A 12,806-nucleotide genomic window follows, 5' to 3' on the forward strand; every position below is an offset into this window, starting at 1 on the left:
GCCAAACTCCAAAGATAAACACTGGTCTTTTCCCCCTGCTCTTCTGTTCAGTTACTGCAGTTGCTAGCCACCAACAGAAGCATAAGAAATATATTTAAAAACAACAACAACAACAACGACAAGAGAAACAAACAAAAGATCTCAATAGGAGATAATATTGCTCACCAACAACATAACCCTGGCATAGTCATATTGCTCAAGCCTGAACTTCGGAAAGGCAAGACATAAAGCCTTAGTTTTTCTTCTGTATTTCTGTCCCTTCTCTAAAGCTAAAATTGCCGTATGATTTAAGTTGTGGCAGGAGATCAGTTCTGGAGAAGGAGGATTGATACCTATCTCCTCAAAACCAGAATAGATGGGATGTTGTTCTCACAACATGCTCCATTGCTGTCTAGAAAGTTCAGCCTGACAGAATTCCATTCCTTACTCTGTCATTTTATATAGTGAGAGATAACGTTTTGGTTCCAGCCATGCCTTGTGCAGAGGCTTCCATGAAACACACAGCACCATGAAGAGTGGAAAGTGCCACCCCATTCAAGAACCATCCAAAGGAAACCTTCAGCCACTCCTGACTGGTGACAGGTCGAAAGCCATGACCACAAGCAGGAAGGATTCCACATCCCTTCAGTCAGCCAGGATCCCTTACATTCTCATCCTCCTGATTTTTTATATACTGTTGTAAAACCAGGAGCGTGGATATTAGTGCTCCCTCCCTTTCACTTCCTTTCCCTGCAACCCTACAGAAATAGCTGGGTTACATCAGACAAAAACACACACAACGTAACAATGAAAACAGATGTGTCAAGAAAAGAAAAGCCATGCATGAGATGCCTGCTGTGCTCGGCAGTTCAGCAATTCTAGGTGGGGTCCTCGTCCAGTCGATGAATCGCAGGGTGAGAGGTTTTACAGCACCGAAGTCAAAGGGGGCATCTAATAGTAAAGAATGCAGTGGTAATGACTGGGGGATTGTTGTTTGAGGGTTTCTTTCTCTTATTTTGCCCCTACCTGTCTCAGATTTGCCTCTTGATTTTCAAACCAAGAATTTCAGACCAGTTCACCAAAAATGCAATTTACAGGAGAGGTCCATGCCAAGATGTGTACTCAAAACTCTTCTGGAAACCATGAGGTGTTGTTCACCTCACTTACACCTCTATGGGCTCTGAGCCCAAGCCCATTTTGCTCAGCTCCCATTAACTTCCCTCGCCCTTAGGCATCTCACAGGTTCTTTGCAGACCTCATTTTGCACACATTGATTTTTTCTAGAACACTCATCACCCTACATCCATAGTGCCAATTTCCACAAAACTCTCTCAGCCAGAAGGGCATCATCCTCCTTTATCCATTTCCAACAGACATCTTCATCCTTTCTCCCGTGACACTCATTGTGTCTGGAAGATGCTGTTTGTAAACTCTTGTTGAAAGCTGCCCTTTCCTTCCCTCAAATCCCTCCTCACCCCTTGCCTATACTGCCTACCAAAAAACCACATCTGCTCATCTTTTGGGACCCCTCCCACTGACCAATGCTGTCTCTTGTGTTCCTCTGACTCCATCCTTGGCCTACAGCTCTCTGATATATCTTGGAGATATGGAGATAGATGTGGACTGTAAGTACTTTGAGTGCATCACCTTATTCCATAGAAGCTGCACAACAGTGTCCTGGTCTATAATACACATCAAGAAGTGATGATGTAAACAAGAAACTGAGAAGAGTTCTGATCTCTGGAGTTCCTAATTTTTATCTGCCAAATAAAATCATGGTTTCCCATTGAATCTCCTGAAGAGGTACCACGAGCTTTTTCTGATAGTTATAAGGAACCTCAAGACCTTTACAGACCTTATATGATGTAGATGATACCTTATAACACCTTTCAACCACAAGTTCCTCAGCAATTGAAATACCAAGGAAGAGCCATGGGATTTTGTATTACAGGGAAAGTCAACAGTTTTTAACAATATCTGTTCAAATTTATAACCCATCATGCTACGTCATCAGCAGCTTATTTGCTTCTCATGCACAGTGTAGCAGAAAAAATGAAGAGTAAATGTTCTCAGTTAGTCCCATTTATTAGAATTTGACCCTCTTGCAGCTTGGTATGGTATTTGAGAAATCTGAAGGAATGATTACAGATTTCCCACACTTTTGACCAGAGAAGCTTTATCACAAGGGTTCTGGTGTTGACAGTCACAGAGATCAAGGGACTAATAAGATCATTACATTATTCTTAAGAACACACTCAATATTTATGAGTATATTAACTCCATGTAATAAAGGCCACATTCTCTGGCTGTGATGACTTGGATGCTTTGGGGATAAAATTAATCAACATGCATGAAAGGGGATCTCAGAGTCAAACAGGAAAATCTGCACATAATAATAAAGATAGTTAGTATCTGGCAAACCTACAGCACAAGGAAGAAAAAAATACTATGATTAAACATAATAAGACTTCACTTGAAATGTAAAATACTCTGGAACAAATCCTGCCAACTTGCATAAGAATCAGCAAACAGGAAGCAGCAACCTTTGCAATAAAGCCCATCCCACAGGGAAAACAACACTAGAGAACAAGATACTGTGGCACAGACCCTGTCATTGTGCTGCAGAGCACTTTCTGTCTCCTGCTTTTGAAGTGCATGAGGTTCAAGTCTAACTTCAGCTCCCAAAGCAGGACTTGTTGAATTTTGAGTCAGTAACAGGTCCCTGCTGCCCAAGGAAAACACTGTCATCCTTTCACAAACTCTCACATATGTGAGCTGGCAGCACTGTTGCCTCAAATGAATTCTGTCGGTATTGTTTTCTAATATTTTCCAGCATTACAGCCCTTCCAGAGGTTTGTCCTGGGTGCTTGCACTGCCTCTTGATACTTCCCTCCCTGAAGCTATGAGCACTGAGCATAGTCTTGCTACAAGGGGAGAAGGGGCTCTTTTTATCCCATTCCATGTGAATTCTCTGACTACCTTCACTAAGAAGCACGCAATGGGGCACTATGTTACTGTCAGAAATGTGAGCTCACAAGTGGAAAGAAGCAGTTTTGGGTCACAACCTCTTCAATGTCTTTGCACTTGAGAGTTAGTGCTGAACCTTTCCTAACCCTTCAGCTGGAGTCTGTACTACATAGTTGTAAACTTGACTTTCAACTTTCAGTGATCATTTGCATGTGTGTATCTTCAAAGAATGGCATTTGATTTGCAACTATGTGTTGTAATGAGAGGCTAATTAACACAAATACAGTTATTAGCAAGTTGCAGACATTTAAAGGACAAAACCAGCAGACCAAAACCAATAAGTCTGTGACGTACTGTGTGACAGGGATGGAGAACCTCAAGGATGAACTGATACCAGCCAAGGCTCTGCCACTAACTCCTCTACCAAAGGCAAATCACTGACATTCTGCAACTTGGTTTCCCCTTCTGTAGTGGGATAGTGAGACTCATTTACTTTTCTGGGTAGTTCTGCAGCTTAATTAAATCATTACCTTTAAATTAAAGCACTACAGAAATGCCAGGAAGTAGCATCTGAATTAGAAGGTGGAGGTGACACCCTAATGAAGCAAGACTGTTTTCATCGTCAACAGCAGGCACAGTAAAAGGTCACCCATGGTATAATTGTGAAACCACATTCCAAGCTTCTGAAGGCTTGGACGGCAAGATGACTTTTCCCAAAACTTCATTAAGGAAGAAGATATGTCCTAGCATCATGGGATGGCTGAAATCCTGCAGTTTCACAGGAAATCTGCAATGGTTTCATTACTTTTGTTTTCCCCTTGTCCTTACTCGTTTGCTATCCTAACAGCAGTGAAATATCACAGCTTTTGAAAGAATGCTTTCTCCACAGGCAATTGTTGTCAGTATGATCAAAGACCTATTAAGAAAATTGCAGAGGATCATTTCCCTTCAAGTTGGTAATGGTCAGCACTGATTGAGTTTTCAATCTTTTCTTTACAAGAGCCACAGTAGAGGCACTGGCACTTTTTGTCTGGGACAGCTTCTCCCAAATATCAGTATGTTCCAACATACTCCACACACACTGGAAAGTTCCAACTCTTTGTAAATATAAGGACCTTATTGAAATATCCACTACTGCTGTGCAGACTCTTTATTTTTAAGTACTGGAAGAAACTTATACTGAAACCTTAAGAAACAGGCCAGTCCTCAGTGGAGGCCGATTTTCATCATGGATTCCCAAAAAAGCAGCAAACATAGTGTCAGGTGTGAAGCTGTGTATGCCCTGTATCTTGGAAACTGCACTCAAGCTCTGTCCCAGATACCAAAAAGGCATATCCCATCATAAACTCATTTAGTCCATACTGGGAAGTCATTTAACCAAAGCTAGGAAAAAAGGCAGCTACTTCCTTGTTTGTTGCACTTGAAAAAAAGATTACCCAAAACCAACTCATTATACACAATGTTTATGTGTCCAGAGTGTAAACACCAAGAAATAACACGTTTGCTGTTTGCTTTGTAGCGATGCAAAATATTTTACTTTTAAGGGCAAGATGTGCTATAGGACGGGTAAGGCTAGTTCCTTCTATTACATAAGGTGCTCTTACATTGACTGGATACATGCTATCCAGCTTCTGTAAGGCTATGTTAGAAAATAGTGGAAGATACTCAGGAAATTACATCTGGAAATAACTCTGTATATGATTTTTTCCCCCCAGTAAATAAATACATACTTGCATATACTTGTGTTTATATACATAAATATATGTGTGTGTGTGTATATATACACTAAATATATACTTGCTTCTTCTTATACTTTTTGGCCAACCAAAATGATTGCAACTAAGTTCTCAAGTAAGACAGAAGATGTACTTGGAGTATTGTGCCCATACAGCTGGATACGCTGTTTGCTTCTGTCTGTCAGCTGCCTGCTAATTCCTTTTGAGGCCACTGACCTGCCTTTGACTAAATTTGACAGCAGGAAGAAGTCCCAAAGCTTCCAACACTTTCATTTTTAAAAAATGGCCAGGAAGATTCAAGACTCTTATAAGACAAGAAGAGAAAGGCTAATGACAAAGGTCAACTTATTTGACATCAGAGAATCCACAGCAGGGATCACCCTAGAGACAAATCCTCAGGAACCAGTTTCCATTGGTACTGCTGCTCTTCTAACACTTGTTTCAAATAGAGCTGGAACCAGAAATTAATTCCAGTTCTCACAACAGTCCACTGGCCTTAGGTAAATCATAACTTCTGATGCTATTTCCCCTGCCATAACGTGGCTGGTGTTAAAATCTCTTATTACATTGCTGCAACAATTCATATTTGAAATGTACTTTGAAGGTCTGGAGAGTTGTATTTACTAATTATTACCTGTCTTGAGACAGGTATATTCAAAGTGCTAGCTTGATTCATCTGCAAGTGCACATCACATAAGCATGTGGTATGCACTAAGACTCAAAATACAAATGTAAAGATTACTTTTAGGGAAGACTTTATAATCAAGTCAGTTTTGAGCTCAAAACATGTAATTTTTTATTACCACAACTCTTCTATTACACTGGATTTAAATTATTTCATGTTTTAAATTAGCACTTTATATAACACCAGTTTGAAAAGTAAACACCAATTGACAGAAGACAAAAAGCCCATGCAAAGTTTGATTCTGTCCCCAAAGGCAAGTCTGATGTCTGAGATCTTAAACCTTTGATATCAAGATGAATGTTAATAGATAAGTTCCACAGGGCAGTTATTGAGCACAGTAATACCAGAGCTTGTCCTAGAAATACCAGCAATCACAGCACTGGGTTTGGCAGTGCCACATTACAGTACGCAGGCATTTTTATCTTCTGCTTGGTCAGGCACTTTCCAGCCTTTCCAGAACAGCTTTCAGTTCTTGCAGGCAGAAAAATCAGATGGCAAAGGTCTCGGTGGAAGTGCTAGAGCAAATAGGTGAACTAGATGGGATTTTTTTTTAAAGAATGCACGACAGGGGGAATAGCTTCCTAAAAAGGAAACTGCCCATGCATTATAGGTGCTTTGTAGAAAAACTCCACTTAGAGGGGTCCCTATTTGAGGGCAAGGGAGCACACTACAATTTCCTTCAATGATAACAGCTTAATCTTCTATCTTCAAGCTTCTTCTGTAACAGACTGACTACCAGCAGAGTACTTAATACCTTCCAATACTGGCCTTTACATTTCCTGAAGGAACATGCCACATCTAAAAAGAAAAACAAGCCACAATGGTGCCAGCTAAATTCTCCTTCTAATCCTCCCCCCATCTCCCTACTCCAGACAAAATAAATACCTGGCCAACTTATTCTAACAACAGTGACTTAGATTTATGTCCCTTGCTCTCTATCACTGCCCTACAAACATATATTATTTTAATGTAGTATAAACAAATATTGGATTTGCTTAACACCACATTGAGTCCTAGTGATTAAAACATATATATGCATAGAGAAATATTTATACATGCACAAACCCCTTTGTAAACTCTGAAGATAAAACTATCAGTATTGCCAAACAGAGAATATGTATTATATTCTAATGACATGAGACAGTTGATTACCAACAAGCCTACTTCATTTCTAATTAGAAAAAGTTCAGTGATGATCTTCTTCCCTGCTGTTATTGCCTGACAAGAATAAACAAGGAGTCCTCTCTAGGGAAGGCACAGTAAACACCCAAACAGACATTTGCTTTGGAGCTGAGCTTCATAGTAGTAGTAAGTACTGAGGAACCCAGTGGTTCACATACTACGGCTGGTCACACATCCACCAGCACATGATTTTAAGTGTTTACCTTAAGAAAACCGAGCTTTGCAAAGTGCATTGCAGTTGCCTAGCTGCTCCTCCTGCGCCCGCTCCTGCCAGCTCTGCTGTCACCTGCTCGGGAGTTCTGCAGGGAAGGGACCCTCCTTGGCACAGGGCTGAAGGGCAGCCGGCTGCTCCAGGCTGGACGCACTCCGCAGAGACAAAGCGAAGGGGATTTGCTTCGCTGCGATTTTCACCCAAGGACACACGGCGCTCGCATGTCTCCCCGCGTTTGGCAGGACTGTGTCTCCCCGGCCGCAGCTGCACCTGTCGCCCGCAGCGTTCACCCCGTGCCGGGATCGATAACGCGGCTGCCATCACCCCGAACCGCGCCGAGCGCCCTCCGCTCTCACCGCGCTGCAGCCACCGGTCCCTCCCGAATCCCATCGAGCACCGATTCCGTCATCGAGCCCAGGCAAACAAAGGGCGCTCCTCTTATTTTCAGTAAAATTCAGACAAACTAGAGAACAATACCGGAGGGGCCGCACAATGGGCACCGGCCGCGCCGCATCCCTCACGCCATCCCTCCTCTCCAGCCCCGGCAAGGCGGGCGAGCCCCACTGACCCAAGCCCGGGACAACCCTGGGGACGGCGGCGGCTGCACCGTGCCCGGGAAGGGCTGTCCCCGGGCAGCGGAGGATGCCCTCACAGCTGCGGGATGCGCTCACCTGCCACGGTGTACCGGTCCAGGTAGTTGAGCACATTGCCCACACTGAGGATGCCGGCGGCCGCTACCCGGGCCCGGCCGAGGGTCGGCGCCTTGCGGAGGGCGGCGGGTCGGTCGGGGTGCTTGCCGACCGCCGGGGGGTTCATCCTGCCCGACAGCGTCTGCACCTCTCCCTCGGCACCCCGGCCGCAGCAGCCCCGCTCGCCGTCCTCCTCCTCCTCCTCGTCGCCAGCTCGGAGTCGCCCGCCGCAGACCGGGCTGCTGCCGGAGGAGCCGTCGCTTTCCAGGCACATCATGGGCTGCGGGAGGGAATCTCGGTGTGCGGCAGCCCGGGAGGGGAGACCGACGGACGGACAGACGGACGGAAAAAGCGAGCGGAGCGCGCTCAGCGCCGCATCCCGCGGTCGCCCCGAGCCTGCCCGGGACAGGCCGGCTCTGACAGCCCGGGCGGGGCCGGGGCCGGCGGGGCGGAGCCCGGGAAAGGCTCCGCCCTTCCCCCTGCCCCGCCTCGGCGGCCGTGCGCGCCCCGCCCCAGCGGCCCCGCGGGGTCCGTGCGGCGGGGCCGGGGCGGCGCGGCAGGGCGGCTCCTCAGCCGCCCTCGAACCGGCCCTAAGCGGTGCCTCCTCAGCCGTGCTCTACACCGCCCCTTCAGCCGTGCACGGACCAGCCCGTAGGGGTGTCCCCTCAGCCCGCCTCGGGGCGCCTTCTCATCCCTCCTCAGAGCGGCCCCGAGAGGTCCGTCAGACGCTTCAGGTCGGCTCCTTATCTGTTTCCAGTGTGGCCCTGAGGGTGTCCCTCCTGCACCCCCCAGGTGCCCTGAGGGAATCCCTCAGCCCAGCCAGGAGCGGGCCCTCCCTCAGCCCGTCCATGACAGGCGGTTCCTCAGAAAGCTCAGCTCGGCCCTGGGGGGATCCCCCTCAGCCCGGCTGTGAGGGGATTCTCCCTCAGCTCACCTCAGCCGCGCCCTCAGCCCGGGAGAGGCCGGGTCTTACCTACCCAGCATCACCAGAGCAGTGGGTCATGTCATGAATTTCCTTTATCTACCTTTATTATTCTTCAGCACTGCACAACCAGCTTCAAACACACGGGTGGGCGGAAGTGTGGAGGTAGCTGGAAGAAAAACAAACCCACCAAACAAAACCAATGGCTCCAGCACTACCGGCTTGTACCCAACAATGAACTCCATGTGGGCTGTTCAGGCCTACCCTCAGATGTGGGTTTTAAAAATAAATCTGTCCAAAAGTTCTCCGTGCCCAGAGCTGTCTCCTGGGCAGGGAAGGGACAGTGTGATGCAGGGCGAGGGCTCTCTGGGATGTGCCACCGACCTCACAACTTCCTGCTTGGCCCCAAATGATTTTCCTACTGCACAAAACTAGCTTCAGGAACAACACACATCTTCAAAGGAAGTAAAATTGCTCTGGAGTTCCCCCCACTGCAAACAGTTCCATCCCGCTCCCTATAAAGTTCCACCTTTGAGCTAAGAACGGCCAAGAAACATTTCATTTCAAAAGGAGAATCTTCAAAGAGATAAAAGTGTTCACAAGCAGAGTGGCTCCAGCCTGTCGTACCTGTCATAAAACTACAAAAGGTAACTAAAACCAGAGAAATAAAAAGACTGCTGGAGAACCAACAAATGTCCAAAACCAGCATGTTACAATTTCAGATTTCTCTCAGTGTGTTGATATTACGTAAGAAAATGTGTTGTGATTAAAGCCTTTGTCTCTCAGGTATTTAAACAAATCCCCCCTGCCTTTCTCTGAGGAACGCAGAGCTGCTTGCAGCACAGACCGTGTGTGTGTGCTCAGCATACCTGGCTGTGTCACACCCTGCCCACCAATGACACCAGATTCAGACTATGCCAGAAATCTGGTGAGATACCACCAACATAACCCTCAGGATGCTACCAGAGAAAAGGGCACTTTTTGGTGAGTCACCTGCAATTCAGGGCTGTTTGTGCAACACTGCTGAGGAAAGGAGCAAACACCATTTCCGGTGATACGTGACACTCCCAAATAGTGAGAAGTGACAATTTAACATTGGGAATGGGTCTGCACAGATGTTCCAGAGTTCATTTCAGTAACAGAAACAACATATCTGGTTTAATGATAATGTTCAGGTTGACTTACTGGAGTCTAGGGGGTAATTTTTTGCTCCATAGCAGCATCTGCAGTTCAGATGTATATGGGAATAGTTATATTGACAAAAGTGCTTATTCATGTCCCCAATAATTTCAGAATTGTAGTGGTGTACATAATTTGGTTAAGTGACAGTGCTCACATGTTGTATAGCCCAAAAGGAAACAGAAAAACAAACCAAACAAACAAAAACCAAACGAACCAAAAGCAACAAAATGTTAGAACTGAAAAGAAGAAAAAAGAAAAAAGGAAAGGAAGAATATAAGAAAAAGGAAAAAAGAAGTGAAATGGCTTCACAAGGACCTTTGGCTTGCCCAGCAGTGGTAAAACTCAATTTTTTTTTAACGTATCAGGCACTAAACACAGCTGAACTGCAGGTTCAAGGAGTCCCACAGAGCATCCAGGAGCCCTCAGATACGAATGGTCTGCTCCACAGTCTATTCTACTCTCTGCTATTAGACTCTCACAGTTTATTTTCCCACTGCTTGGTGTACCCCAGGCTCTGCACACAGAAAACAATGTTCAGAAGATGTCAATGAGACTAAAAGGTAGGGTAAAATTGAAGACCTTAGTCTCTTGAGTCAGATGGTTCTCCTGAAAGCAGCTAAGAAAGCACAGTTTTCTTAAGGAACAGGTGTTTAATTTAATTTTTTTTCTTTTCATTTAACCAGTATCAAGCACACAAACACAGCTAACATTGGAGCCATGGTGGCTTAATGCACATTAGAATAACTGCCTAAAAAGACTTTTAGGGAGTGACTTCTCCAAATCTCCTCAATCCAGCAAATCCCCAAGAAAAGAAAAATCCATCCCAAACACTAACTTACTATTAAAGGTCGACATATATCTTCCAAAGTTCAGGCAGACTTCTGATGGCCATTGAACATGGAGCAATGCAGGACCAAGCTGAAGGAACATACAAGAGCGTCCTTTTATTCCTGATGTAGAGAGAAGTTTCAGCTCAGAGACAACCACAGATACAGCACAAAGACATTGGTTGAGCAGTGAGTTATGTGGACACACAGGGTCTTGCAGCCAACCCTAACACCTTCCACTGTACATGGAAAACTCACAGACAAACACAGATGATGCCAGTGCATCCATGTCACGAGATTTATGTAAAGAGAAAGCAGAGGGAACTGAAAAAGGTGTAATAGAATGGTCTTTACTGGCAGGATGAATCATATAACTGGACTGCTTTTAAGAGGAGCAGCACTGATTCTAGCTCAGTGACATTGCTGGGCTTGGCTGTTACAGGGTGATGAGAGGCAGGTTGATTACAGTGTGCAAGTTCTAACATGGGGAGAAAAAAGCAGTTTTAAGAGTTCTAATCAAGGGGGGAAAGGCATAGCAAGAACCAGAACAATGCTAAGAGCTGGAATTAGAAAAATTCTAATGAATCATCTGGTTCACATTTGTTACAGAGTGATTATCCTCTGGAACAAAATACTAAAGGAGGTGTGTATTCTCTATTCCTTTCTGTCCTCTGATCCAGGTTTGATTGCCTTTCTAGCAAGTGCATTATTGAATTCAAGATGAGCTATTGCACTCCCTGCAGAGAGAATGGGCTGTAATTTGATGATACAGGAGCTCAGGCTAGGTGGGTTGAAGTCCTAGCCCTGAAGATACCAGTTCTTACTCTGCTTACCAAGCACACATTTTGTGCACCTACCTCAGTCATTAGATTGATCTGAGAACAGTCCCTAGGAAAGCACATGACAACAACCTAGTCTGGAAATGGTGACTGCAGAACAGGATTGTCCACATAGCCCAGGTGATAAAGATGGACAGCATCCTCCTGCTACTGGGGATACTATGTTTTGTCTAAAAGCTAGGAATCTCCTTCATACTGGGATCACTACCAAGAGGTATGTGGATACATTGAAAAGCAAATCTGAACTCAGCTAGCTCATCTTCCAGCTTCTTCCACATTAGGCATGTCATCTCTGCTCCAGAATGAGCCCTGGCCAGTTCCTGCAGAATCAAGTGAGCATTAGGAGGTCTGGTAGAATTAGCAGCCTTCCTGGTCTCTGAGAGCCCCTCAGCCCATACCCATTGCTGTCTGCTCCCAGTGGCCACAAACACAATGCTGCCTGGGTGAGACCAAAGCAAACCAGGCACTAGTCCTGTGCTGAGGGAACTTGCAGGCATCTGGCTGCATATTCAGTGAAGAAGGAACAGACTCACTTGTTAGTAGCCCTGCTCTCTCCCAGGGCAGTCAACAGAGTGTATCCCTTCAGGGATTATTTTCTTCCTTTCAGTATTTTGTTAGTATCTTAAAAGCTTGAAAATGTTTATTTTAGTTTATCCTAGTCTGCACTTACTGATTTTTCCTCATCTCCAGAGTTCTGGAGAGGGTCAATATGAGCAGAAGTGCTTCTGTTTGACAACAGAACTTATCTTTGAAGAAACAAAGATAAATTGGATGCAGAAGAAGCTGTATTTCCATGAAAACATTTAGCTTTTGCAACAATACAAGCAGCTGCTCTCACCCTCCACTACAATCATCCATAAATGCTGGAATATTTGTTTGTGACTTTTTCAGTTACAACATTTGTATAGTGTTCCAGGCTGCCTCGCATAGAATAGCTCATGCCAACCAAAACCAAATTAAAGGGAAAAAAAAACAAAAAAGCCCCACACAAAAAACCCCCGAAGCACTCCAAACAACCCTGTTCTCTCCACTCCCAGAGGCAGTTGGTAGAGAAGGTGAACACTGCCACTGCCCTTTGTGATGTCTTAGTAAATGGCCTTTGATGTTTAGGTTTGTTGAATGCCATGATCTATCTCTAGAAGTCCTTCCCTTCATTATACTCAGAGGAATCTTAATGCTCCAAATAAATGGAGTTTGTGGTGTCACCTCAAGTCCCAGCAGGGACTACAATTACTAGTGTGACACATTTTTGGCAAGTTTTGTTCCATTTGAATGAAGGTTGTAGACTGAACTTCTGCCTCCGCCCACTGGAGGAGTCGGATTCTGCAGATGATGAGATGCATCTTTGCCTTTAGTCCCACTTCTCAGAACTGCCAAATACTTGAGGTCTGATTAACTAGCATTTAAGAACCCAGTGTGGAATGGATAGCTACAGAAATAGCATTCTTGCACTACCCCAGCATTTTAGGAAGAGACTGCCAGATCCATGTGGGAGCAGAGGAATCCTAAAACAATAAGGACAGACACAGCAGTTACCAATTCATAAACAGCTTCCTGGCATCTTCCAAAAGGGTTCAAGCTATGAGA

General features: G+C 45.2%; 1 protein-coding gene across 2 annotated transcripts in view; it reads right to left on the reverse strand.

Moving 5' to 3' along the window:
- SPNS2 (SPNS lysolipid transporter 2, sphingosine-1-phosphate) overlaps nucleotides 1-7,848 on the reverse strand; it is a 134,594-nt gene extending 126,746 nt beyond the window's left edge. For both annotated transcript variants that reach the window (XM_053961541.1, XM_053961542.1), the window contains exon 1: nucleotides 7,432-7,848. In XM_053961541.1, coding sequence (XP_053817516.1) covers nucleotides 7,432-7,726 — 295 coding nt within the window. In that variant the 5' untranslated portion in view covers nucleotides 7,727-7,848. The remainder of the gene's footprint in view (nucleotides 1-7,431) is intronic.
- Nucleotides 7,849-12,806: the final 4,958 nt, after the last annotated feature.

This window comes from Vidua chalybeata, chromosome 20 (genome assembly GCF_026979565.1).
Source record: "Vidua chalybeata isolate OUT-0048 chromosome 20, bVidCha1 merged haplotype, whole genome shotgun sequence".
NCBI lineage: Eukaryota > Metazoa > Chordata > Aves > Passeriformes > Viduidae > Vidua > Vidua chalybeata.